We start from the raw sequence: 27401 nt of genomic DNA, 5'->3' as shown, positions 1-27401 counted from the left end.
ACACTCCTCTCCTGGGGGAGGTGTCAAAGATCTGCCTCTGAAAAGGGGAAATCCATTCAGCATTTTTGGACTGTCTTTTCTTTTTTTTTTTTAAAGAATTTCTCCTCAGTTTGTTCACTCTCAGGTCAAATTGTATTTCCCACATTTCACAAAGCAGCTTTCAGCACCAGAGGCTGTTGATGTGAGCAATAAAGGCTCGGGCTGCTGTTTGCATTGCTGGTCCCTGGTCACCCCAGGGAAGGCTCAGGAGGGCAGCCCAGCACTGCTGCCCCCTCAGGCTCCAGGAAAACCACCTGCCCACAGGGAAAATGTGGGTTTATATGCCCAGGGCTGAGCTCAGGGCCCAAGGACCAGTCTGTGTGGCCGACCTGGAGCTTGCCCTTTCTCCTGTGTGCACCAGCTCCCTGCTCAGGCACCGGCCCTGTGCCCGTCCCTCTGGAGGAACCCAGACCCTGCCCTCAGCAGCAAAGGCAGGACTGGATGGTGGCTGCAAGGAGCCCCCAGGGCTGAGCGTTCTCCCAGCCAGCCTGGCTGTCCTGGTGGCCCTGCAGTGACTGTGGGGGCGGTGGCTGCTCCACCCCTGGCAGATCCTGCCCTGCCCATGGCACCACTGGAGACAAAGGCAGGAAGCAAAAATGAAGAGATTGGGAATGGCCAGCTGCCAGGTTGGGGTGCTCAGCTGTATGAATAACAACTGCATGAATAAAACCCAGAATATCTTGTTTTTTCACATGTTGGTCCCATTACACAGTGATTGCACCAGAGCACCTCTGCCAACACCTCTGTTATAAATGATCAAATCGGAAACCAAAATTATAAGAAAATTTAGCAAAGATTTATTAGATCGTCAACAAAATAGAATTTCGAAAAACAACCAGCACAGCCAAGGCAGCGTCAGCCCCGGGATCGGCGCTGGGTGAGCCTGGATCAGACTGACAAAGTGCCAGGGTGTCCCCAGTGCTTCACCCCGCCTGCTTCATGCAGTGAGGTTATATTCAGTTTATTCTGCCTGGGGCAGAGATGAGCGAGTGTTCCCTTGTGTCCCTGCACATGCAGAACGGGGGCCATACATGTGCAGGGACTGACAGGAGTGAGTCCCGGTGTCTGGATTGTTGTCTGAGCACTTCGGGAGAGCATTCACAGGCAGCAGAGTGGCTCAGGGGCTGAGTGAGGCAGATGCAATCTCCCAGGTGCAGCTCACTCTCAGTGCCCCGGACATTCCAGGGAAGTCAGAGATCATGGCCCGGGAAGGTTCCATTCATACATGAACAGACTCAGTATTATCTTAACATTGTCCAGGAATTAATTGAGTAAAAATATGACTCTGCTCCCAGCCGGGGTGGTCAAAGACATAGCTTGGATTTTACAATATTTTATACATAAATAGCATGAATTATCTCTACCATACACTACAATTCCATAAACTCTCTGGTGCAAAGCTTAGATGGAGTTTAAAGGAGAAGGAAAGGGAAATTCATTTTCCTTATTCCAAGGGCTTACAGGCTTGTGGAGGACAAATCAGTTTTAAAAGATGAGGCAGAGAAGAAGAAACCAGGAGGTTTTTCTCACTTTAGGATGGCCTGAATGGAGCCTTGGCTCCCTTTGCTGCCTGTGCCAGAGCCATCAGAGGCAGCTGTTCCCTGCCTGCCTGGATCCCTGCTTTGCCTCCCCCATGGTCACCCAGAGCCTGCAGAGCGCTGCCCTGCTGCCAGCCCTGTTACTGGGACAGCACCTCACATGAAACATTTCTGCCTTAACAACGACACTCAACCTGGGTTTTGGTATGTCTGTCTCATTCTGGAGCAACCTGAAAACGAGACTGGAATGCTTACCACTGGGGATAATTTCTTTAATTACTTTTACCACAAAGGTCATTACTTTTGGGGGCAAATGCTGCTGGGGTAGAATTGGTACAAGGGAGGGTGGGTAGCCAGTGGAGATGGTGATTGCCTGGCAGCAGGATGTGCTGGAAGGAGGCTGGGCTGGCACCTGGGTACTCCTCACAGCAAAAAGGCTGAGCAGGAGGGTCCCAGTGAGGTGTGCCAGCCCCTCCCAGGATTTAGCACTGAGGAAGGGATTGAACCCCTGGCTGCCATCACCCACATCACTCTGGAGACAGAACTGCTCTCGTGGAAAGGCAGCAGGCTCTGGGCTGCACTCAGGTGTTCAGCAGCAGGATGGCAGAAAACCACCCAGCCAGCCTGGGAGCTTGTTCTGCCCACTCCAGTAACTCCAGACAGGGTTCAGGACTGCAGAAAGATTTAGGACATTTGCCTTTCCAGGTAAACTCTGCCTTCAAGCCAGGCTCACAGCCATGTGGTGGGAAGATTTTGGTCTTTCCTAAGGCAGCCTCTGGGCCAGGTAGGGAACAGTTGTGCTCACCTGCCCCCTCAGCAGGCTGGGGGATTTGGAGGGAGGAAGAAAGAGGAGAGTGTTTTCTAACTCTCAATGAACACCTGCACAGTCAGAGCCTGGGGCCCAGGAGGCTCCTGCCCACCCTGCAGGACAGCCAGGGGAGATGGTGTGGGTGGCACCATTTGTCTTTGGATGTCTCCATTTTCTGTGCTCCAGCAGGGCTCAGTCTGTTGGACACAAGGTGTTCTTTCTGCCTGCTCTCACCTGAAAGCAGAGAGTGGTCCTGGAGCAGCCTTGGGCTTCTGCATGGAGTCAGCAGCTGCCCCTGACTCTGGGCAGCTGAGATCCGAGTCTGCAGGCAGGGGGAGCAGGAGCAACAGGGGAAATCCCTCTCTCAGAACAGGGATGCACAGATCTTCCCTGTGAGCCCCATATCCCTGACAGAGCCAGGCAGGACCCGTAGCACTCAGTGCTGATGGCTCTGGGAGCAGCCAAGAGCAGCCACATGGCAGAGTGCTGCCTGCACAAATAGGTACAGTGGCTCTTTGTCCCCCTAATCCTTCTGTGGCAGAGCCTTTCTGTTCTGGGGAGAATTTGTACCTTCTTCACATCTCCCTCTGGATGTACTCACAGCCTGTTGCAGTTCTTGCTCTGCCAGCTCGGTGTCTTCAGTTGTTTCTGTGATGCCCTGGTGCATTTAGTGGCAGAATTTGGTCCCTGGCATTCCAGGCTGTGCTCCTCTTCCCCTTCCAGCATCTCCCCAGCCTGCCCTGCACACCCCCAGCCCCTGGAGCCCTGGTTTTCCTGCAGGCTGATTCCCAGGCACTGCTGTTGGGTCAGCTCTAATTCCTCAGCTGCTTTGTAGCTCTTCCCTACAGAAGCTTTATGTGCACTGCTGCTCCAGGGTAGAGGCACTGAGTTCCTGATCCAGCCTGGCCCTGTGCCACGAGAGGAACTCAATTATGGCAGAACCTAAGCTAAACCTAAGGCCAGCTGCAGCAGAGGCAGAGCAAGTCCCTGTGTGGGCAAAGGGTACGTGCAGGCTCAGGGAGGAATTGCTCCAGGAGCAGGAGCTGACTCAGTGAAGACAGGAGCCAGCAGGTTGGGGATGCTTCAGTCAGGGTGTGCTCCCCAGGCAGCAGACACAGCACACAGAAACCATTTCATCAGGAATTGCAGGAAACTGCTGATTTGGATTTGTGCAAGGGCTGCCTCACAGGCAGTGCACAGGCTGCCACAGACTCATCTGAAAGGCAGAGGGAGTGTGTGATGTTTGACTTTGGGCTGGATGGGTCTTTCTGGGAGCAGCACTGACTGCAGAAAGCAGAGATTTCAGTGAAGCCAGCTCCAGTCTTGTTGGCTCACAGGACACAGGCACATTCCAACAGCTGCTGTCCTTCCTAGGCTGCCATCCGAGCCAGGAGAGCAGCCATCAGCAAAGAAATATGGAAAACTGAGGTCTTCACTCACCAGAAAAATAAATATTGACACTGGACATTGCTAGAGAGCCTGGATTCCTTCCATCATTTCCTGAAATCCTCTCACAGCCATGAGTGTTTAAGTTATGAATGTAAAGAAGGGATTTTTTTCCTTGCAACACTCAGTCTGCAGCCAATGCCCCGTGCTCCTTTTCCCAGCCCTTGTCCTTGTGCTGACATCCCCTCTGCAGTGCAGTCCATAACCCTGTGCTGGAGGCCACAGGTCTGCTTGGAATTACTTTCATCCTGGCACCTTGGAAGGAGCTTGTTTAATGCAAGTTCTGCAAAAGAGACTGATTTCCCTGAAACATGAGGCAGTGATGAGGCTTTTATAAATCATCCATTTTCCATGCCCCTGGCAATTTCAAAACTATCCTTCTGGATCAAATGAAACATGCTCTTTTATACCAAATGGTCTGTTCATAGCTGGAGCCTTTCTGCTTTTTATTTTGGTGATTAGGAAGCTGCTTCTAAACATGGAAGTTGCAAAGTTGAAAGCTTTTATTTTGAGCTATGGCATCCCAATATTTTAACCTAAGTTTACAATGGATTGCTTGACAGAACCAATTTAGCACAAATGGGACGAATATATCAAATAAATTTCAACCAAAAAGGATTTGGCCCATTTTTTATATTTAGCTCTATTAATGGCCTCTGCCAACTGCTTTGCCATTTGCAGTGAAGTATTTCAGCAATGATGCTGCTGTTCCTTTATTTCCTCAAACAGAAGCAGATTTTTACAGAAGGGCTTTTTAATTTCTTCATGCAGCTGCATATCTGTCATAGTCCAAGAACCCAGCTCAGAGCATTCTTGGCTCTTTGAAATCTCTTTTTCAGCCTGGTGGCATCTTTACAAGCCTTCATTCCCTCAGCTTTAGTGTTTTTATTACTCTTGCCCCCAGAGAGCAGCTGTGGGGCTCTGGGAGCTGGCCAGGCTGGGGGAGAGGAGGAAGCTGAGGTGTTCCTGAGCTCACAGTGACTCCAGGAGTCAGTCACCCCACTGACAAATCCCAAAAACTCTCGTTTGTGAGCAAACAAACGAGTCAACTTCCACACCCTTGCAGCTGGGGAGGCAGACAAGCAAAGGGGACTCAGCCCCTGGGGCTTTGCTGGTGACACCAGGAGCCTCCCTGGAAAGGTGGCACAGGGGACACAGGGAGGGCTGAGCCCAGCCAGCAGTGATGCCTCAGGCTCAGCTCATTGCACAGAGCTTTGGCAGGGCTTGCTGGTGAGCCAGAGCTGCTCTGGTTTCATTTACGTCTTTTTCCATGATCTTGTCATCACCTTATGATGGATTTTTTTAATTTTCTTTTTTTTTTTTGTAGCTTTATCCCTTTTACACAACAGTTAATAAGACTCAAATCCTCTGCCTGTCCCTGCCCTGATCTCAGGGCCCTGAGGCTCTGGTCCAGCCCAGGCAGGGATTGTCCCTGCCTGTCCCTCAGTGCTGGGACACTGCTCACAGCCTCAGTCAGTGGGGCTGGAGCCAGCCAGGGGCTGAGCAGAGCTGTGCCCACTGATGGCTCTCCCAGCCACGGCAGAGCCTCCCCAGCTCTGCTGGAATGGCCATGGATCCTCTCCATGAGCCTCAGCTGAGCCCCTGCAGGAACAGCCTGGCTGCACCAGCCCTGCCAGGGCAGGGACAGAGCAGGGGGAGCAGGGACAGAGCAGTGGCACAGGGAGAGGAAGGGAAAGGAGAATGGCACAGGGAGAGGGAGGGAAAGGAGAATGGCACAGGGAGAGGAAGGGAAAGGAGAATGGCACAGGGAGAGGGAGGGAAAAGCACCTGCAGCTCACCCAGGGGGCTGTTTTGGGCAGGATGTGGCCAGAGCAGCTGGCCCAGCAGGCTCTGCTCAGCACAGACCTGCACCCTCTGCTCCTTCCCAGGTGTTCCAGTGCTGCTGGATGGGTGGTGGAGCTCTATTGTTGCAAATCCCAACGATGCTTTTTTTCCAACCCAATTTTCTCAGAAATTGACCCAGTTCTAGCATTTGGGAACTGGCATTCACTCTACTGGCAAATGTTTCTTATTTGTTTCAAACAATGTGTCCACTGTGACCTTTTCTTTTTAAATGGCTTACACAACAGGAATACATGAATGCAAAATTCTCATCTTGCATAACTCTGAAAGCAGGGCCATACGTTTACCAGCAGTAAGGGACGTTTTTCCCCATCCTTTGCAGGTAGTAAGAAGGAAAATCCAGCAGTGTGCAATTTCACTGAAGGGACAACTCACCCATAATCCTCTTACCCCCAGAATTCGCAGGGCTCTCAAGGTGACTGTGTTGACACTACACATTTCTGCATGTCTATGCACACAGAGAAATGGAGAGGACACCTGGCAACTGGAAAGGAGCCTGATCCTGCCCCTGGTGCTCCAAAACATTCCCAGTGACAGCACCTGGGAAGTGAAAACACATCCATTCAGCCTCTCATCAAACAGCCATACCCTAAGTCCTGCACAGGTGCTTGGAGGACACTTTTCCTCCTTACAAGAAGCATTCCTTCAGCTCCTGATGCCACTTCTCATGCTCTTTGTATGCCTGAACTCTTTCCCAATATGCCTAAATTTGGCCATGGGAAGAGTCAGCCCGAGCCACAGCCCGTGCTTGTCAGGGCACGCAGAGCAGGGTTCTGCTGTTCCCAAAACATCCCCATTGTCCCTCCTGGAGGGCACTCACTGCGCTCACATTCCTGCAGCTCACAGGAGGACTCATGCATGACTGGCCATGACCTTGGATGCTCCTTGGCAGATCAGCAGAACCATCAGATGCTTTTCCAGCCAGGTGTGTTTGGCAATAGATGTCTCACCTGGCCAAGCCAGGCGTGGTGGCAGCGCCTGCTCCCTGCAGGGCTCTGCAGCCGGGGCAGGGAGGGATGCAGGGAATGGAGACGGGCAAGGCTGGACAAAGTCAGGGCTGAATGCTGGCCACAGCAGAGGGGCCAGGAGGGGATCATCCGCTGTACTCCCTGCAGAGCCCCAGGAGCCAGGAGAGGCTGGCTTGGCTCCAGAGGCGGGGAGATGATGGGAATGCTCTGTGGAGGGTCACACTGGGGTGGTCCTGGGGACCCCGGGCGGAGCCACAGGGGTCAGGGCAATGCAGAGAGCCAGGGGCTGTGGCTGCCACCTGCTGGGGACAGCTGCGTGTCACCGGTCCAGCAGACTGCCTGCACTGATCCTGACATTTGGTTTTCATCTTCGTGATCACTTCAATGTTTCAAACATACCTTTGACCCACTTGAGCACATAAGAACAACAATTAGCACCAGCACCTCATAAAAGCCAGCAGTGCTCCCTCTGATGCTTAGTAAAGCCTCTGACCGTGTGGCCAAAGCCATCACATTGCAATGCAACATCTGATCCCTGGGGAGCTCAGAGAGGAGTCTTTAAAAACCACAGAACTTCTGTGAAATGCAAAGCTTTGAGCCATGAAGCTGCTGAGGAGCCCCACACTCCAGAGATAGATGGGTTCCCATGCAATTAGAGGTCAAGGTAAGAGCACTCTGATGGTTTTAAACTTCCCTCTGAAAGCATTTGTTTATTTTTATTTGCCTTCTGAAATCATATGAATATATTCAAATACTGGAAATGAAGAGAAGCTTTCTGTGCTAGCATGCACACACCGTCCTTGGATGCTGCTGCTGCTGCCTCTCCCAGCTCTGCAGGGCTGCTCTCCTTTGCCACTGCACCCCCAGCCCTCTCTGAAACACAGACCCACTGCCTACAGGTTTGTACTGACACTGGTTATCCTGTATTTCATAGGTTAAAGAAGTAATTCCTCTGATTTCTTCTGCCTACACATTGTCGCTTCACAGTGAAACAGAAAAATTACTGCTATTGCTGTAATAATAATAGTTATGTAATAACTATATTTATGTGATGGATTTATGTGATATAATAGTTACAATTATGTGATGGAGTGGGGGGATTTGCTATTAATTTAAATTGAACATTTGCTGTTAAAATTGTTGTGTATTTTTAGGTGCTGCTGTGTTTTGCCAGCTCGAATTTCTGGTTAATTTTAAACACGTACAGATACCCTGGCCAGCACAACCTATCTCCTCCTCTGGCTCTCCTGAGCCACTTCTCCCAATGATGGGGGCTTTGTGTTGGCTCCAGTGCTCAGATTTCTAAAGACCCCTCTGACCTGAAGTTCTGTTGTTCAGCAGAGCCCAAGTTTCCCATTGCTGCATGGTAGCTGTGGCTGCTGAGGAGGAAGCAGCTGTGCCAGAGCCTGACCTGGGATTTCACCTGCTTAAGCCAGGCTTGTGTGGGCAATATAAAGTGAGTTTGTTTTCTCAATACATCTCTGTGATGAGTTGCATGCTCACACTGAGGCTGCCAAGTTCTTACTTAAGTGGAGCTCAAGCAGTGGCATCAAGGTTCCAGGAAGATTAATTCTATATCTAAACCTATTTATATACCTCGATCTGTATCTACATCTAATCTATATCTCTCTCTCATCCTCCATCTCTATCTAATCAATACCTACACCTGTATCTATATGAAAAAAACTAAAACCCTGTCAGAACCCATGTGCTTTCTGGCACAGGGAAGCATGCTGAGCTGGGTGTCTGTAGGCAGTAATTTCTACCCACCTTTAGCATGAAATCTGAAGGAAAGAATAGCCCCCTCCCAGGAAACTCTGCTCCTTTCCCTCTCAGTCCCCATCTTCCCTCCAGCAGATTTGCACAAGAATAGAAATTTGTCCCCTTCAAATATTGCCATGACAACTAAGAAGAATTCTCCCAAGCATTCCTACCATTCCTACCAAGTCCTGAAACAGCAAAGGCAAAGGTGGGGATGATTGCATAACATGTGTCTAGATAAGGCAAGGCTCAGGCATTCTATTTTCATTTTTGTTAAATGAGAGTATCACTGGTCCAAGGCACTTCCCGAGGCAGGGAGCTGAATCACTTTCCACAGAAGGCATGAGACAGAGGGCTGGTGATTGAAGTACTGACAGACTTCTGCAGAGTGTGCTTAGCTGGCCAGAAACTATTTCAAATGAAGCCACGTTTGGCCATCACCAAAAGTTGCAAAGAGAATTCCTCTGGGAAATAATTAATCAGCCTTGGTAAACAAGTAAAGCCACTCTTCTTGTCAGCCCTGCAGAGGGAATACAGGGTAATGCTGAAGCCTTTGACCTCTGCTGTGTCTCCACAGACCCTGAGAGCCTTTCAGGACTGCTCCTGTGCCCAGCCTGGGACCCTGAGCGCTGATGGCTCCCTGGAGGCTGCCCCTGCTCGCCGTGTCTCTGCTGTGGGGCTGGCTGCTGGCCTCCTCCTCCTCCTCACCCAGCACAGGTAAAGGCCAGCAGGCTCTTGTGTCTCTGCTTGGGTTCATTGGGTCCTTTGGGGCTTTGTCCTTCAGCCAGAGCTGCTCTTCTCTGTGTGCATTGCTGTGTGAGTGCTGGTTCATAAACATGTAATCCATGCTGTAAATATGTTGTGTGTTTAGTGGCTATTTTTCTGAGTGGATTTGAAAGGAGAAGAGACTGTCTTTGGTGTTTGATAGAAAGTTATCAAATATAAACACTGCTATAAATGCTCCTCAGCATGCTCCCAGACAGACAGACTGTGCTGGGTGTAAGAAGCACAAGGTTTATTTGTACTTGGACAGTAATGCCTCGAAGAGAACACTGCTCTGCAAGCTGCCATTCGTGGCCATGGCACTTCAAGCACCCTTTCTTTGCTGCACTGCCCCTGCTGGCTCTTTTGGCATCTGGCATCTGCATCCAGAGAGATGCTGAGCAGGTCTGGCCCTCCCTGATGGCAGCAGTGCATGGTGCAGAGCTGAGAGGCTGCTGTCCTGTCCTGCCAGCACACACAGAAAGCTGCCACAACCCCTGCTGGAATAAATCAGGCTAGGCTCCATTTTCTTCATGTGGGAAAAGCCAAATCTTTATTCACATAACTTATTTTACACAGTTTTTACAGACTTTATGTGCAACATCTATTGGCTGGTACTTTTCTTACTACTCCATTTATTGGTCAGAAGGTGATTTGTGTGCACATGCTAAGGTTCAGGTGTTTACATTTTTCTTTTGTGGGTTCTCATGGAACAGAGCTAATGTTTATGCAGATGGACTTATTTTTCACCCAAGAATAGGTTGTTATGTTAACAAACTATTCATACCAGGATTGTTTTCACACAGGAAGTTGCAAAGTACTAGCTGCACTTGGAAGAAATGACAGCCCAGCTATCAATCCTGATTTGATGAGGCTTTTCTTTTATAGTTCTTTTACCTGTCTAGGAGAACCCCCCTGGTGCCACTCTGAGCAAAGCCTGCTGCCTTTGACATGGGCTCCAGAAAACATGAGTGTCACCTCCACCTCTCTGAGCAGCACAGTGAAGGGCAGACATAGGGGAGGACATTTGGGGACCCCTGGCAGGCTGCTGCTTTTCCACTGGCAAAATAGGTGGGAAATTGTAAATTCCACCTGCATCTCAGAGGGCCTGGGGTGGACAGAGGTGGTGAGGGCAGCTGGGGACAGGCAGGCCTTTGTCACCTCTGAAACCCCCTCTAGGATCCCCTGAGGGGGAGACCCCTAAAAAGTTCTGTGCCAGGATTGACAAACAAATGGGACTTTTGGTTTTTTCAGTCTTCAGGTTGTTGTTTATTTTCTCTCTTGTCAACAGTTCTGCATGCCATTCCAGACAGCACACAAAGAGAAAGGCACCAAAAAAGTCCCAAGACACACAGGTTCAAGGTCTTTTAAAACTATTTAGTCCAATTAACTCTTGGAATGTATTTTATTTCTACTTTTCTACCAATAATTATTTGTCTGTTCACACATCTGCATTGGGGCTCTTTCTAACCAATCCCCCTGTGCCACCAACACTGCCGAAAATGGAGCAGATGAAGAGCAAGAAGGAGATCAGACAATGCCCCAAATCCTCCATCTTGTCTCCCACCTACCTCCATACTAAAACCCCATAATGCAAAGTTTTTCACCCTGTGATAAACTACACCACTATCTATTTCACACTCTCCTAGATTCCAGTTCATCCCAAAGCCTTGGCAGCTTTCTCCATGGGTGAGGGTTAAAAGCAGTGTTCTCCTGGGGGTCAGGACAGCTCAGGACAGGCAGAGGAGCATTCCCTGTGCCCTGGGTTCCAGCAGTCACCAGAGCAGGGCTGCTGGTGGCAGTGAGGGCTGTGGCTGTCCCAGAGCCAGCTCAGCATTGCCTGACTCAGCAGCACAAACATGCTCAGGGGCAGAAGCTCTTAGTTTGGTTTTCTCCAAGAAACATCCAGGAGCAGCTCTCCTTCAAGACTGTGTGGTGAAATAGAGCATTTCCAGTCCTATGCTCTGTGTGAGTGATGGGGATGTGAGTGAGACTGGTAATGTGTTATTGTGAAAATGAGAAACTGCAGGAGGCAGTGCTGACATTTAAAAACAATAAAATCCCAGAATGCAAGCACCATCCCAAAGAGAAGCTTTTCTGTTCCCTCTGAAATCCAGTCAATTTTTTTTTGCAAGAATTGCTGTTTACAATTACAATTGTTTTGAAAAAATACTTATGTTTTGCTCAAGATATAAATAAATTTCAGAGCATTCTCCTACCCAGACAAAAATTCCAGTTCTGACCAATCTAATCCTGTCTTGACAGCTTGTCATGACAAAGGCTAGCAGCTTTTTGCTTCTTTGTTTTTTTCCTTGTGAGGTTCAGCATTTATACACTCAGGAGGAGCCTCCCAAGCCCTTGGTCCAGTATCATCCTAAATGCATCTCCTACTTCACCATCTAATGTAATAACAAATCTCCCATGGAGCTTCACATTCTGGGAACAGGGATTATCAAACTGCTGCCTGGAGTGTGTTTTATTTGGGAAAATTTCTGTAGAAGAAACAAATCCTCCAGCAATATACCCTGCAAACTTTCCAGGGAACACATTAAAGCTGGATTTATGTCACCATCTTCCACTGAAAAATATCCTTATGGTCTGCTTTCACAATGGATTTATTAAAAGAATAAAAGAAAAAAAAAATGGTGCAAATCCTGATGAAGATATGAAAAAGGTGTTAGAGAAGTGATCTGGAGGCCAGACTCAAAGGGAGAGTGGTGGTAATTCTGGACTGGCTCTGCCAGGACATGGGCTCCAAATGCCTGTGAAATAAAGTATCATGCAATGAGTATGTAGAAACCAAATGGATAATCTCACCTCTAGATAGTGGAGACAAATTACCTTTGATGTTGACAAAAAATGGCTTTGTTTCAGCTAATAAAACTGAGCAGCCAAACAGTTTTTGTCATGTTAAAGACAACTGCATATAGAGCTGGACCTTTAGGACACATCTTAGGATGGAATTCATCCTCACTTCCTTATTTATTGACACATACCAGCACCTTGAAATACCTTTATAAAAGCCAGATCAGCTGTGAAGGTACATTTTTGTATAGCTGATAGATGTCCAAAATAAGAATTATTCTAATTCTCTGCTTTTTACCTTTTTCCCCTGTTTTTTTTCCCCAATAATCTTTAATATACTTGAAAGGAATAGGTAAAGCAATATGGGTGATTTGTGTCTATGAAGGCAAAGGAATATAAATCCCCCTGACAGCACACTTTGATCTGCCATCCTGTGTGGGTGGATGTGCTGAACACAATGTTTGCAGAGATAAGTGTCCTGAAGGTTGGTAAATACCAGGGGTTGCAGGTAAGCAAATACAGCACATGAAAGGTCATCCCAGGACAGCAGTTTTGCCTAAAACATCTTTAAAAAGGGTGTGGAAAAGTGGCCTTCTGTGTGCCTTTTCAATGATCCTTGAGTGTTTTCTCTGAGCACCAGCAAAAACTGGTTTGTGGTGGGCAGGGCAGAGCTCGTGTGTGTTTGTTGAACAGCCAGGGCTGCAGCCCTTCCCTCCACATCCAGCAGCTGCATTTCAACAGTCCATAGCAAAGTATCACACTGACTCTTTCATGGCTGCTTTGGGTTTGTTTTCTCAACTTTGTCTCTCTGTTTCACCCTCTGCTTTGTTTGTAATTGCAGTTTAATTTTTTAAACTTTTTATTTAATTTGCAGTTGCTCCCCCCCAAGACCTGCGGATCACTGACCCCGGGCTCCTGGGCTCCCTGGATGTGGAGTGGAAGCCTCCTCCCCATGCCCAGACCTTCCAGGAGTGCACAGTAAAATACAAACTTGAATATCACAGCACTGGGGATAGAGACTGGAAGGTAAGGCACAGCATGAATTAATCCTCCTAAACCAGGGCTGTTGTTCTGCCTTTACTTCTTGCACAGATTTATGTCTGCATTTCGAGCAGGAGTGGAAGCAAAGCTGTTCCAGTTTTCCATGAGAAACCAGACTGGTTCAGTGGTTTGAATGGGAATGTGCTTTGAAGCAGCAGCCAGGGAAGGGGTTCTTTCTGTCACAGGGCTGGGTGTTTGCTGCCCAGAATAATAACATTCCTCAAAGATCCTCTAAAGCATCTTTATGGGGCTTGAACTGAAACAAATGATCCTTAGGGATGTAGAGCGGTGAACAAATAAAAGTTAAATTTCTTTAATTATCCTAAAGCTCTAAAATTCCCTATATCCAGAACTGTGTTTCTAATTGCCATTTACTTCTCTCTTTTAGATGTGGTTGACTCTAACTCAGCTCTTTGATAAAATTGTCAATCATATCTCATTGAGGTGTAGCAGGGCAGCAGCAGGCACAGCACAGGAAGGGTTGTTGGAATATATTTTGTGAGTGCTTAGAAGATGAAAGCTGCTGCAGGGTTGGGAAGGTAAATGGAATGAGGAGAGGAGAAAGCCAGCAGTGGGGGCTGTTTGGTTAGCACAAGGTACTGAGGAACACATGAAAAATATGCTGAGGATCTCCCTCAACAACCCAAAACACAGACTGAAATCCTGAAAGAAAAAGGGATTTTTTTGCACAATCCTAAAGCAGGAGAGCTGGAGGGCTTGCCAGCTCAAGAGACCAGGGAGAGAGAAGGAGCACTCAGTCAGGCTGGCAGTGCTGGACAGTCACTGCTTCCCCTGCCTGGGCCAGCAAAGCCAGGGCTGCCAGGCTGTGCTCAGCCCCTCAGAAATGGGGTTGGGCTCATCCCAGAGGAGTCTGCAGAGGGGACAATCCTGTTTCAGCTACGGATTGCAATTGCAAGGGCATGGAAAGGGGCTCCTGGGCCTGATGCTGGTCACAATGCACCTCATGCTCCCAGCTGTGCAGCAGTGCAGAGCCCTCCAGGATGATTTTAACTGCAATTTAAAAGAAAACCATATGCAGTTTCAAAAAAGCCAATAAAAATCAGAATTCCTGAAGCCATGAGTAATAAAAGTTTCTTATATGAGGCAGATGTACAGACTAGAGCAAAATCACCTCTGACACCTTGCCAGAATGTTGACCTCAGATAAGGTCACAAAGAACAGTCACAAAGATAAGGTCACAGAGATAAGGTCACAAAGAACAGTCAGGCTGAAGAGAAACCATTGGACATCAGCAGAAGCAAACAGGACTGATCTCTCCTAGAAATACCTGGCTCACCAGAGCTCTCACACCTTGGGAGTGCTGAGGACACTGTGGGCTGTGCCACTGCTGTTTCCACTGCAGCACACAGATGCATTTTATGGCACAGATGCATTTTGGGCACGTTACCTCTGTCCTACATGAGCTAACACAACACTTCATCTCATCATTTGTTGTAAACCCTGTCAACTTTGTTGTCCTTGCATAAAGTGAAGGGGAATAAGTCTGAGGGGGGAAAAAATAATAGAAAAACCTTCCAATGGGGTGCTCAGAAAGTCCCACAAAGGCCAAGCCAGGTGGTGCACAGTGGTGGGTGAGGCTGGGCTGCACTCCCTGGCTGCTGGTTCACCCTTTCAGGGGCTGCTTGCTCTTCTCACAGGAACCAGCCTTACCAGACTCATTGTTCTTTCTGTTTCTCATTATTTCACACCATAAAAAAATGCCTTTTATGTGGATTTGTGGTGGTATCCTCCTCAGGCTGTGCTCCTTGCTGCTGGGGTCCCATTAATCAGTCTGCTCTGCCTTGTCCTGGCTGGCTCCTGTGGGGTGAGGGGACTCACAGCCAGCAAGGCTGGGCACAGCCTTGAATTAATGCTGGAGGAGCCCTGGGCAAGGGAGGACAGAAATATAAAGAGATAATAAAGCACACAAATGTTCAGGAGCAAGAGCAAGGGTACCTAATTCTGCAGCCCACTTAGTGACAGAAGAGGTGCTTAAAAAGTCTGTCTTTCAACCAGGTTATTTTTACTAGGAAGCTAAAACTCAGAGTTGGATTTGACCTCAGCAGGACTGCTGAAGTGAGGCTGCAGACACTGCTCAGAGGAAGGTGTACAGGTGACGTGGAGGTGCAGAGTGACTGGATTTATGCAACCTTTCAGATCCCACCACAAGGTCAGGAGCAGCCTGTGGTACCTGCTGCACTTTGGTGCTTTGCATGAGCCTGTTGCATGAGCCAGTGCTGGCTGGAGGGTTCCTGGATGGATAAGTTATTGCAGGGCTTCCTGCTGTTTAAGGCACGAGAGCAGCTCTGCAGCCAAAGGCTGTGCTTGTGGTTACTGGGTTCCTGGAGCTTGTTTCCCTCTGCCCATGCCCCAGCTCTGCTCAGCTGCCCTGCAAGAGCTCCACTGCTAAGGGAAAAGGTCAGTTTAGCATCTTTCTGCTCTAAGGTGGACTGGCTTTTATGAGAAACAGAGCACTTGGCAGTAAAACTAATAATTCTGACTGGCTGCTTTTCTTTTTTCCTTTCTTTTCATTTTTTATCTTTCAATTGCAGCACACAGTTGTTCAAAGGCACAAAACTGTGGTTTTGCTGCATCTGACTGGTACACTGCTAAATAGTGGTTATTTCCTTCTCATTTGACAGGAAAACTTGAATCAGAGGTCCAGAATTTCAAGTGCATCTATCATGACTGGGAATACCTGAAGTGCACCTGGCAGCCAGGTCTCCTCACACCTCATGGTGTACATTATGGGCTGTATTATTGGTATGTAACAGCAAAATAGGAAAACAGCCAGGCAGCAATCAAGTGAACCACTCAAAGTACAAAAATGCCACAGGAAATATGTTTTTATAGCTGGCAGTGCTATTGCCCAGTTCACCCAGAATGAGCCAAAATAATGTCCCAAGCAACACACAGCTTCTGGCAAGAAACCACCAAATCCTTTCTTACTTTCTTAAAATCAGGCCCATGCTGATCTTTGCCAGGAAATACCTTCTCACTTCCTCCTTTCCTTTTATTCATCCCCAGGAGGTGTTTTCTGCATGTTGTTCACATAAAGACTTGTGTTTTCTCTTTGCTAAACACACCTGGGTAGTTCTGGCTGCACATTTCCCATGATCACAGTGCATATATCTCAATTGGACAGGATTTAGCACAAGGCTACCAAGTTCAGTGAACCCTAGACACAGAGTGGAGCTTCTCAGCAACTCAGAGTTTTAGTGTTCAAATATATTTTCATAGCCTCAGCACATCCCATACAAGCAAACATGCTGCCACAAGGCAATAATAATACATAATTCTCAACTGTTTCTTTTAAACTGGTGCCTAAATTCTGTTTTGCAGGAAAAACATAGCTAGAATGAGTGGCTTGGGACAAAGTAAATACTGTATTTGTGCTTCAGCTCCTATGATATTATGGAAAGGATGACTTAGGCTGGGTTTCGTGCCACTGAGCTATGTCAACAAAAGCATAGCTGCATTTTAAAGAGGTTCCATGGAGTTCTTGGAAATATTCTTCAAAGGAGAAGCACCAATTCAAAACCATTTTGCTAACTGCAAAGATCTGCTTGAAGGAAACCATGGAAGTGCATGATTCATGCCTTAAAGGAAAACAAACACTAAAAAAACCCAACCTTGAGTCAATTGCCTTCAATAAAACCAGGCATTTGGATCTGGGTCCCATTTTATCACAAGATTGGGTGGACACCACGGCATCCTTTGATCCCTGTGAGCAAATTTTTATTGTACTAGAACATGAAGTTTTTCCCCCAAAGATAATGTGCTGTGCAAGGAGACTTTCATTAGGTCTGGAGTACAGGGGCCAAATTCAGCCCTGTTGTGAGGGCACAAAGCAGCAGGAATCTTGAAAGGCAGTGTGAGACACCAGTCAGTATTTCCAGGATGCAACAGCAGCTCAGCTTTGGGGAGTGGCTCCCAAAGGCAGAAGGGAGCTGTTGTGGCTGCACATCAAGTAACAAACAGCAAACCCTGAGTTTCCATGTGCCCATGGAGAGTCATGGGGACCACCTGCAGTCAGCCAGAGTAGCTGAGCAGCACTCAGTTCATCTATGGCACACATCTCCTGCCTAAAACCACTTCAGTTTGGTTTGGGAGGAGACCTTTCTGCAACTCCAGGGTCTGTGGCTGATGGTGCAGGAAGGGCCCTAGAGGAGCAGGACTGTCTCCATAAGTAGAGGCCAGATCCTTCCCCAGCTCCAGTCACACAGTGGCACCTCTTGTGCTCCAGGAATGGGCTTGGGGAGAACCTGGTACAGCCTAAAAACCAACCTGAGAAGCTGTCTGTGCATGTTAATTTGGGTTTTCTCTCTTCTCCACACTTTTGCCATAGCAGGAGTGCAGGTGACTGACCCATAGCACTGTGCTTGGGACAAAGGCTGGGATATGGGCAGGACTTGAGGCTTAGGTCCAATCTTGTAAAAACAATCTTACTAAGCAGTAATTTGCTTTGGTTCTTCTTTCTGTTTCTCTGCCAGGTATGAGGGGCTGGAGCAGGCGGTGCAGTGTGCTCAGTACATCCAGGAGCAGGGGCTGAACCTGGGCTGTGTGCTGCACAACCTCAGCCAGGCAGAGTACCGCGATCTCCACATCTGCGTCAATGGCTCGGCAGCAGGCGCCCAGCTCCGGCCGCTGTACAGCACCCTGCGCCTGCACAACCTTGGTAAGGGTGCCAGGGGAGCAGCAGGGGACCCTGCTGGCCACCACACAGCCCAGGCCACTGCCTGCATTAGGGGTGTCCATTCAAGGTGTGCTTTTGGAGCTGCGTGGTTGGAACGTGTGCATTTCCCCAAGGGAAGGGGCTGTGGCATATGCCCAGCAGGATTTCAGTTTCCAGGAGGGTTTGCAGGGAAGCAACACCCCCCAGCACAGCCCTGGAGGACAGTGGGTGCCTCCAAGTGCTGCATTTGGACGGCTCAGGACACAAATGGCCTGCTGGGCATGTGGCAGAGCAGCTATGGGGTGTTTGCTTCTAGCAGCACAGTCACAGAGACATCTTTATTTACTCCTGCTGGGATTGAAACCACTGCTGCACTCCTTGCAAGCACAGCAGAGCTCTTTGGGCTCTGCTGTTCAAACCAAGCTAAGGTCTGGGGTGAGCTGAGTGCCAGATGTGATGGGGTCTGTCAGAGATGGATTTCAAACCCGTGACAGACACGGAAAGGGAGCAGAGCACAGCATGATGCACAAACATTACATGTACTCCGTGTTTATTACGGTGTATATTTATTAAACCATGCTGGTGCATTTGCCTACATGCCAGAAGGACAAATAGCCAATCATCCAGCTGAGCCGCTGGGCTAAGGAGCAGGATTTCTGAATTCAATTAGTGCTGCCATGTGCTTCGCGTGTGGCTCTGGGTATGGGACAGGGATCAGAGCCTTTTCTGGGATGCAGAGCGGGCAGGGAATGTGCCGGGCAGGGAATGTGCCGGGCAGGGAATGTGCCGGGCACGGCGCTCACACCCCGCGCTTCCAAACCCCTGCCCCGCAGCCCAGAGCAGGGACCCCGGCCAGGCTGTGTGGCAAGTTAAAATAATCAACACACCGTCAGACTCGGTGACACCCTGCTCCTCCAGCGTGGTGGCTGAGAGCCAGGAGCGCCCAGAAATCCATCAGCGGGGACAGGGACAGAGGCAGGCGGGGATCAACTGCAGCCTTTCGGCCAGGAGCTGTCCCAGCACCTCTGGCCCTCTCTCTCTCCCCTCAGCACAGCCCTCGGCCTCGGAGCAGCTGGAGCTGTCCCAGCAGCCCTGACCCTCTCTCTGTCCCTCTCCCCTCAGCACGGCCCCGGAGCAGCTGGAGCTGTCCCAGCAGCCCTGACCCTCTCTCTGTCTCTCTCTTCCCCGGAGCAGCTGGAGCTGTCCCAGCAGCCCTGACCCTCTCTCTGTCTCTCTCTTCCCCGGAGCAGCTGGAGCTGTCCCAGCAGCCCTGACCCTCTCTCCGTCTCTCTCCCCCCAGCACAGCCCTCGGCCCCGGAGCAGCTGCAGCTGTCGGTGTCCGCAGCCCAGGAGCTGAGGGCCGCCTGGAGCCCGCCGGGAGGGCGGGTGCCGCCGCACTGCCTGGAGTACGAGGTGCAGGTGGCCGAAGATGCGGCAGCCTGGGCGGTAGGGACAGCAGCGGGGTGTCCCAGGGACGGGAGGGGGTCGGGGAGCCCGGCCGAGCCGGCAGTGGGGGCACAGGCTGCGGCAGGGTGTGGCTTCCCCCGGCGGGGATCGCTGCTGCACCGCACACGCTCCTCCTTAACCCCCTGACCTGCAGCTGCAGCTCTGCTGGAGCAGGAACGGAGCCCAGCAGGAGGCTCCAAGAGAGCGTTTCCTCCCGCCTGCTATCTCAGAAATCTGCCATCGAGGAAATTTAGAGGTCGCTGTGGTTTGTTTCCCCAAATAGGGTGACATAACCTGGACCTGTGAAACTATAATTCTAATCTCTCAAAAGGAGTGGCCTAGGACAGAATATATATTTTATGCATGGTGCTTTTTCCTTGTATGTTATCTAGGTTCAGTTTGGAGGCAAAACCAAAAAGGGCTAATTAATCATAGGGAACATCTCTTTTTTAATTGCTGTATTCCACTCATGAGTCTACTTGGGTAAGAAAATGGAATCTTCTTGGGTAAGAAAGAAAGATTCCAAATTTCCAAAAGAAAGATTCCATAAATTCACAGGCATAAATGACAACATACATGATGACACCTCCAGAAAGTATTTTCAGTGGATTTGTCTTCATAATCATGTTATTTGCATTAGCTTGTACAAAACTATTGTGAAATCATTTAAAACTGCCAAAAGATAATCCAAAGGTTTTACAGAGCCTGGACAATGTGCAGGAACATCAGGCCACACACCAGACAGATCCTGCTGGTGGCACGTAATTCCTTGATTTTTTTTCTGTTTTGTTTCTCAGTTTGTTTCAACCCAAATGGAAACTGCTGTAACAATTTCCAGAGCAAACCAAAGCCACGTTTCATGTGTTCGTGTCAGGGGGAGAACAAACATTTTCTGTGCAGACCAAGGCTTCTGGAGTGAATGGACACAGGATTGTTTCTCTGGTATGGAACTCCAAATAAATTGTGTTTCTTTTACATGGTTTATAAAACCTGCTTGGGTGCAGGTGCTGCCCTGGGGATGTGCTGGTGTCCAGCCCTGCAGGTGGGCTGCTGGCTTAGTTCCACCTTCAGCCTGCTCCAGCACAGCCATTCCTGCAGCTTTGCCTCTCCAGTGCACTTAGCAGGGGAGCCCCAATATTAAATAAATATTAATGCTTCTGCAGCAGCACCTTTCCCTGCTGCATGGGGACAGCTGGCATGGAGGAGTGGCTGCTGAGCGAGAGAGGGCACAGGGTACTTGCAGTCCCTGCACAGGGCATCCTCCTGGCCATCCTGCACCACAAATCAGCTCCTGTAAACCCTGCAGGCTCTCTTGGGCTGTCCTGGTGTGCACTGGCTCTGCTGCAAGCTGCAGAAGGCAGGGGAGAGGCACTTAGCAGTGACTGCATCAATGTGCCAGAGATATAACACCCTGAAGGAGGATGTGAGCCCAGCCAGTAACACACCTGTAACAAACAAACAAATAAATAAATAAAAACATGTAGGGTAACATGGACAAGCCCAAGCTTTGTAGGAGGTAATGTAATCCATTCTAACATCTTCTTATTTCCTGCCATTTATCTTTGCAGTGCCCAGAAAAGAGGACAAGCAGCTATTTATTCTCATTCCAGTAATCCTGAGTTTGTCAATTAGCCTTATAATATTTATGTTGATTGGCCAGTGCAAGAAAAGGTAAGCACCAAGGATGCCTGTCCAAGCAATGTGCTTTTTTGTCAGTGTCTGTAACTATTTGGAAGTACAGCTGTAACTGAAATATCACATTAAATGTCTAAGGGCCAAACATTAATAGATGCTCTAAGACTGGACAGCAAACAAGAGTTCATTTTCAGTAAACAACCCTCCTGAGTATGTCTGTTTCTGATATGAAATGCCCCTACAGCAACCCATAAACTCACTGCAGAGACTCAAATACTGCTCATAAGAGCTCAGACTGCTTCTGTTAAATGCAGCAGTTGCTTGCATGCACAGCAGCATAAATAAAGCTATTATCATGCCCCAAACCACTCAAGAGCAGAGATTTGTCCTAGCTGTGTTATAGCAGTGCCATTTTAATGGGCTAAATCCTCATTCTTTTGGCACTCTCATCCCAGCTGTTTACATTCATGTCAGTGATGGCATGAGGGGAAAGCAGATGAGTGGATGAATTTGTCTGGTTTTACTCATGATAATTTCTTCAGGTCTGAGAGAACTAATGCCCCAGTACTGATAACTGTTTTCTTTTCCTGATGGCTATGTAGCATAAGCAAGCAGGAAGCTTTTCTAATAAGCCTTTTAAGGCATTACTCATGAGGGAGAACTGGCTCTAGAAAGACCCTTCTGTGTCCCCAGAGATGAACTGACACCTGTTTACAGTCCCAAACTCACCCCCCTTCATCTTTGCTGTGCATCTGCCTTTCAAAGGTTTTGGTTTGTGAAATTTGAACAAGCTGTAGATGCTAGTGAGAAATCTGTGGAAAGCAAATGCTTCCTGCATTGCCACTGGGATGTGGCAATGCCTGACAGGGATGCTAGAGCATATCCTCAGCTCTCTCAGTGTTGGGAATAACAGCCTGTGTCCCTTTCAGATCCCCAGCAGGAAAGCCATTGCACACATCTCTTGGATTCTAACTGCCTGTGCCTGCTGCACTGCTCGTGTTTGGTGGGCTGCTCATGGAACCATCCTAAAGACAGCCCAGGAGCCCTGAGCTTTCTGCAGCCCACGTGGGTCTTCCCTGCCTGCTGCCACTTGTGGAGGCAGCTGTTGCAATCCCAGTCCTTAACAGGCCCAGGAAAACTGGAGGGGCTTGAACTGACTGCAGGAAAACTGGAAGAGACCTAACCTGCCTCTGAAGCAAGGTGTTTCTGATAACAGGACAAGGGAGAAAAAGAGGCAGTGGAAACTGCCATGAATAAAGATAACATGTTCTTCTGTGGGCTTGTTTGGGTTTTTTCTTTTGTGAGGACTCCAGCAATCTGTCAGCAGGACACACACACTGCAGGGCAGCTCCTCACACACAATGCTACACCTGCATCCAGCCCCTGTGCCCACCTTGCTCTCACCTGATCTTCCCTTTCCCCACTCAGCCTGCTGAGAGCACCTAAATGCTGAACAGGAGCTACCTGAGATATCCATTCCATCAGCTGATACACCTCATCTGCTGAAAAGCTCAGGTGCAGAGGCCTTGAGAGAAACTTTTCCTCTAGAGAGGAATGACCACAGCTACTGCAAAGGACAGATGATTCAGAGGAGAAGTGAGGGTCACTCCAGCAAATGTGGCATGGGCATTTCTCTAGGAACTGGGCACTGGCACCAGAATTCAATGAAGCACACCCTATGTTTCTCATGTAGTCAGGTGATGAAATTGCTGACTGATTTTTTAGGAATCATTCTCTATGATGATGATGATAGAAAAAAAAATATTTAAAAAGCATCACTGGATGAGATACCTTTTTCCAAGCCCATTCTGGGGTTTTTTTCTTGAAGAAATAACCAAGGCAAACACAGGGGTTTTGTGTGGTTTCATTTCATCAGAACAACCCTGAAAATGTATTTTCTTGAAGGAGCATTTATTCAAACAGGGAATTTCTAATGAACAGTGGAAGCCCAGAGAGAAAATCAAGTTTGTGTCAATGAGTTATGTAAAGACCCATATCAACCCAATCAGAAACAAAACAACACAGCAAGTGTTGTTGGATGCAAGCAGTTGGATGTCTTACACATCCAACAGCAAAATTATTCAATCACTATCAGCTGCTTCCACTGCTAAATGGGAAACAGCCCACTGTAATTTGGGGAGCAACCTAAGGAGGAAAGAACCAGGAAAAAAAAAGGTCAATGCAGGGACTGAAGCAGAAATGAAGTTTCATGGCTGTTGTAATTCTGCTGAGACACAACCTGTCTCTACTGTCTCCTGGACAGCCACCACAGGATGCATTTACTTTGAAAAACACCTGTGAGCATGCACTGGGTGTGGATTTTCAGAACTGCCATCGGGCCTCTGATGTTCTGCCAGACTCTTAAACTGTTAAAATATCTACTAAAAACATGTGAGTGTGTTGTGAATGTCCCCAAGGGATGAAGTAGGGCAGGCAGCCAAGCCCAGCCTGCTGTCCTGGGTACATCTGGTGCAATCTCACCTACTTTACCATGCTGGGCAAGGCATTTGCACTGGGGCAAATACTGCAGCAGCCCCAACCTGCTGGATGGGTTTAGACTGGGCTAAAGCCTCTAGTCCAGTTTTACCCAAAACAAAGTAAGAAGGGAAGAAGAATTAAAGTGCATGGGTGCAAGTAGGAGAGAGCAAAGGAAAGGCTGTTGTACCTCCACAGCTAGAACTCACCCCAAAAAAGATCAGAGCTATTTCAGTAACCACAGAATATAAAAGTTAGGCTGAAGCCTGCCTAGAAACCTGCCTAGTAACAGAGTGATAAATTAAGTACATCTACTTATGGTATCTGTATGCTGCAGCTTCACAGGAGCATTTAGGTGAGGAAAGCTGGGCTTGGCCCCAGTGCAGGGCTCCCTGCTCCCCAGACTCATCCCTGCAGAGGGTCCTCACTGCAGCAGCAGCTAACACCTCCCTCCTGCTTTCTCACAGAGTCACATCTGCAGCATTTGCAAAATCCAGCTCTAATAGATGGCACTCGCCTTCCTAACATCCTGAACCTCGCTAGAATTTCAGCAGTGGTTTTTTATCCTGTGTTTATAGAATTACACCAAAGTATTTCTTTCACACAGTTGTCTCATGAGAGTGTTTTAATTCATTTGCTGTAGTTCATAATTAATATTTTTAGTAAAGCACTTTTAAAATCCCTCCTTTGGCATGCTCTGCTCTTATTGTTCCCAGCTCATCTGGGTTCCACATATTTTTACCAACTAAGCTCCACATGTTTGGTGAGACATGTCTTTGTCTTTGCATACCCATGAGTTTAGAGTCTTTCTGTCTTTGACTGATAAAGTCTTAGAGCCATTTGTTGAAGAATAAACCCAACTTTTCCTACCCAGCTTTTTTCTCCCTAGAGAATGTCAATACTTGTCACACATACAAAAGCACGATCCTGTGCATGCTGCAGGGAAATGCAAAATCCTTTTAGTCTGTCATATTCTAGCTGCTTTTGGGAAGTAGGAAAACAGGGAAGAGGAACACCAAGGTCTTTGAACTCAAAATTCACCCTTCTCTCACTGAGGTATATTTTCAAGCTGCCAGCAAGAGAATAATTTGAAAATCAACTTACATTCTGTATCCTCATATCCATCCTCATATTTTTTAATTTTTCTGAGTGGCCTCTCAGTACAAGTGTTTCAACCACTCTAACTTGACACAAAGCAAGGCTGACATAGGAACACAGGAATTGACACCTGAACATGAGGAACTTTACTGTGAAGGAGACAGAGCACTGGAACAGGCTGCCCAGAGAGGTTGTGGAGCCCCCTCTGGAGATACTCAAAAGCTGTCTGGACACAATCCTGACTAAAGAGCACTTGGGGACCCTGCATGAGAGGGGTTTGAACAAGGTGAGCTCCAGTGTTTCCTTCCAGACTGGCCCATTCTGTGATCTCTCAGGAACTCTTTACTCCTCCTGCACTCGAGGAATGAAAAGGTGGATGCTGGATCTCACCGGCTGAGGCATCTCTGCTGAAATTTTCCATCTTGTACAGGTGCTAGAAATCCCATGGCCACTGGGTGTCAGCCTCTGTGCTTGGATGCAGAGGACATGGAAAGCAGGTGCAGCATCATGCCGCCAGAATTTGGTATTTAGTGCATGAAAATGAACCAGAAGGGATAATGTCTCTGTCACCATAAGGAAGAGGAGTCTTGTTCTTTCTGTCCTGAGAAGCAGAGAAGTGTCACAGCTTTGCTCCATCCTTCAGCTCTAGTGTGACTGAGGGGTAACATCACCTTGTGCCTCGTGCCCATGGCCCAGTGCTGCTCCTCTGACCAGATCTGGGTCCCCCAGGGCATGTGCCAGCCAAAACCAGCCCCTGCCACTGCCCTCCCCCATGCTCATGCCACTGAGCACCCACAGAAAGGTCCCACCAGCCCAAACTGCCCTGACTGTGCCCTGCTGTGTGTCCCTGCCTCACTGGCAGCAGCTCCTGCACCCCTGAGCCCCCATGGATCTCAGCAGCCACCCCTGAGCCACTGCAGACGCCTTGCAAGGACAGCACAGCCCTTCTGCCTGCAGCTTCTCCTTGCCAAGGCTTTGGGACTGCAGCAGCTAATGATTTCATCTGAAATCTAAAGAGCTTCACAGGCCATGGCAGGTTTGCAGCTCACTGCCTCGTGTGGCATTTGTACATTTGAGAGCATTGTCACCCTCTTTATTTCTATGTAGAAGCTAAATTTTCTCAGGATGGTCTCTGGTTTTCACAGCTTTAAAGCAAGCAAATACAGCTGATGCATGTGCTTGACAGAACAATTTGAGGCAACATATTGTGGCTGAGCTGTCTGAACAGCTGAAATGGCTCTGCAAACTGTCTGTGTCAAGATACCCTTCCCAGAGCACAGAGAGATAAAACAACCAGCTGAAAAATGACACAGCACAAGGCTTAGCCCCAAATTGAGGATTCACGTCCCTGCTGCCATCCTGGGCTGCTTGCCTCCTGTGTGGATCTGCATCCAGACACAACACGGGACTGCTACATCCAGGAAATAAAATGCCATTTCAGCAAGTCTCACACCATCAGACAAATCACACAAAAAAAAATTAAAATTAAAATACTAACCGTGGCTTTGATATTTCCTTTCTTGATGGGTCTGCCCAGGAAATAATCTCACTGTTTAAGTGGGTCTCAGCCCAGGGAGGGCTGAGTGTGGGTGCTTCTTTAGGCAGGGAGGAGGGATGAGCACGGTGGCAGTGCTGCTGTGGCCCCCAGTAGTGCCTGCACTCACCTGGGACAGCAAGGACAGCCTGCACTGCACCTCTGACTTCTCTGAGATGCCACAGGAGGTTGCACTGCCTTGCCTTTGATGGAAGGTGTGAAAGGCTCCTGCAGCTGCAGTGAGGGGGTTTGAGCCACGGCCACCAGCGATCATCCACAAAGGATGGGTTTTGTTTCCTTGCCTGGGAAGCTGTGAATGCAGGTGACAAAGGCATGTCACACCTTTGGTGTGCTTGGAGGTCACACCTCATCAAAGCACCACTGAGTCCCGGGAGTTATTTTCATTTGGGGAAAAAAAAAAAAGTACTTAATATTAGGGGTTTTTTTACGAACCAGAGAACACCTTCCTTTAATGTTATCTAGATATCATTGTGATTTAAAAACAAACAAAGAGTGGCAGAACACTCTTCGCTGGAATTGATGCAGTAATGGTGAAAACATGCATAGCAAACAGACATGCAGAGCCTGATATCCCTAGGGGTTAGAGCCTCCTTCCAAGGCTGCTCTTGGCCATGTCACCCCCCCAAGCACCCTCCCTGCCTGGCCATGGCACACAGGTGACAGCAAGCAGATGCCAACAGCATGTGAAACCACTCAGAGCAACAGCTGTCCTGCAGGAGACACAAACTGCAGCAGCACACACAGATGTGAAGCTGCTCTGAACGTTCACAAATGCAACCAGGCAGTGATCTAACATGTAGGTGACTGTAACATGACATGGTTACAGAAAATTTACACAAGAGAAGGAAACAGAGCAGACACAGGATCCCATCCTGTCTCTAGGTACCCAAACATCCTTTGTACCCCCACAGGGTCTGACTGCAGAGCCAGGGCTGCCCAGGGAAGCCTGGGAGAGTCATGGTGACACCAAGAGGTCCCCACCTGATGCATGAAGCCCAGAAGAGAATAGTCCTTGCCTTTTATCTGATGATGTTCCAGCTCTTACCTGTTGAAATGGAAATATGTCCCAACCTTTGGGACTCTCAAATTGATCTTGGCTGGTAGCTGCCCAGAATTTTGTACCCATGATGCCAATTTGTTTAGAAACACTCATGCTGAGAAAACAATTGTTGCCTGCCAGGTTCAGCAAAGTTCACTTTTAACAACAGAGAGCTTAAAAGGCCAACAGCACAATTTACTTCACTGAAGAAAAACCATGGAGTTCCTGGCTACAGCAACAAAGAAAAGTGTTTTTAAAAAGCCAGGCAGTGCAGGCATAAAGCAGGCTCAGCCCTGAGAGTTTCTCAGCAGTGTTTGCTCAAGCACAGCAGCTGAAGGCAGCCCAAAAGGACATTACCTCAATGCTGCTGCTCTCCTGAGCAGACTCCAGCAACACCGAATGTCCATGGAAATGCTGTTGTATAAAACAAACCACACTTCTGTGACT

At 48.5% G+C, this 27401-nt stretch overlaps 1 protein-coding gene across 5 annotated transcripts; it reads left to right on the top strand.

Annotated features, from left to right (window-relative positions):
* Positions 1-6887: 6887 nt before the first annotated feature.
* Positions 6888-22025, top strand: IL13RA2 (interleukin 13 receptor subunit alpha 2). 5 transcript variants are annotated; one of them, XM_054641513.2, is made up of 10 exons: positions 8627-8911; positions 9001-9140; positions 12865-13016; positions 15048-15201; positions 15674-15794; positions 17525-17709; positions 19007-19152; positions 19950-20094; positions 20721-20823; positions 21717-22025. In XM_054641513.2, exons 2-10 carry the CDS (start codon positions 9056-9058, stop codon positions 21757-21759), a joined length of 1134 nt encoding a protein of 377 aa, XP_054497488.2. In that variant the 5' UTR covers positions 8627-8911; positions 9001-9055; the 3' UTR covers positions 21760-22025. The 5 variants fall into 5 exon arrangements, with proteins under 5 accessions (XP_077042259.1, XP_077042258.1, XP_077042260.1 ...); XM_077186143.1 differs by lacking the exons at positions 8627-8911; positions 20721-20823; positions 21717-22025 and adding exons at positions 7222-7326; positions 8004-8118 and having other exon boundaries at positions 19950-20400; XM_077186144.1 differs by lacking the exons at positions 8627-8911; positions 20721-20823; positions 21717-22025 and adding an exon at positions 6888-7326 and having other exon boundaries at positions 19950-20400.
* Positions 22026-27401: the final 5376 nt, after the last annotated feature.

The sequence above is a fragment of the Agelaius phoeniceus genome, chromosome 14 (genome assembly GCF_051311805.1).
Source record: "Agelaius phoeniceus isolate bAgePho1 chromosome 14, bAgePho1.hap1, whole genome shotgun sequence".
Taxonomy (NCBI): Eukaryota; Metazoa; Chordata; class Aves; order Passeriformes; family Icteridae; genus Agelaius; species Agelaius phoeniceus.
This window is presented reverse-complemented; position numbering and strand designations above follow the sequence as displayed.

Excerpts from the sequence above, each read along its gene's own strand:
- IL13RA2 (XM_077186144.1), top strand. The coding sequence starts at position 9,056 with ATGGCTCCCTGGAGGCTGCCCCTGCTCGCCGTGTCTCTGCTGTGGGGC. Across the intron at positions 13,017-15,047 it reads CTGGGGATAGAGACTGGAAG|GTTATTTTTACTAGGAAGCT; the intron begins GTAAGGCACAGC and ends TCTTTCAACCAG. Across the intron at positions 17,710-19,006 it reads CCTGCGCCTGCACAACCTTG|CACAGCCCTCGGCCCCGGAG; the intron begins GTAAGGGTGCCA and ends CTCTCCCCCCAG.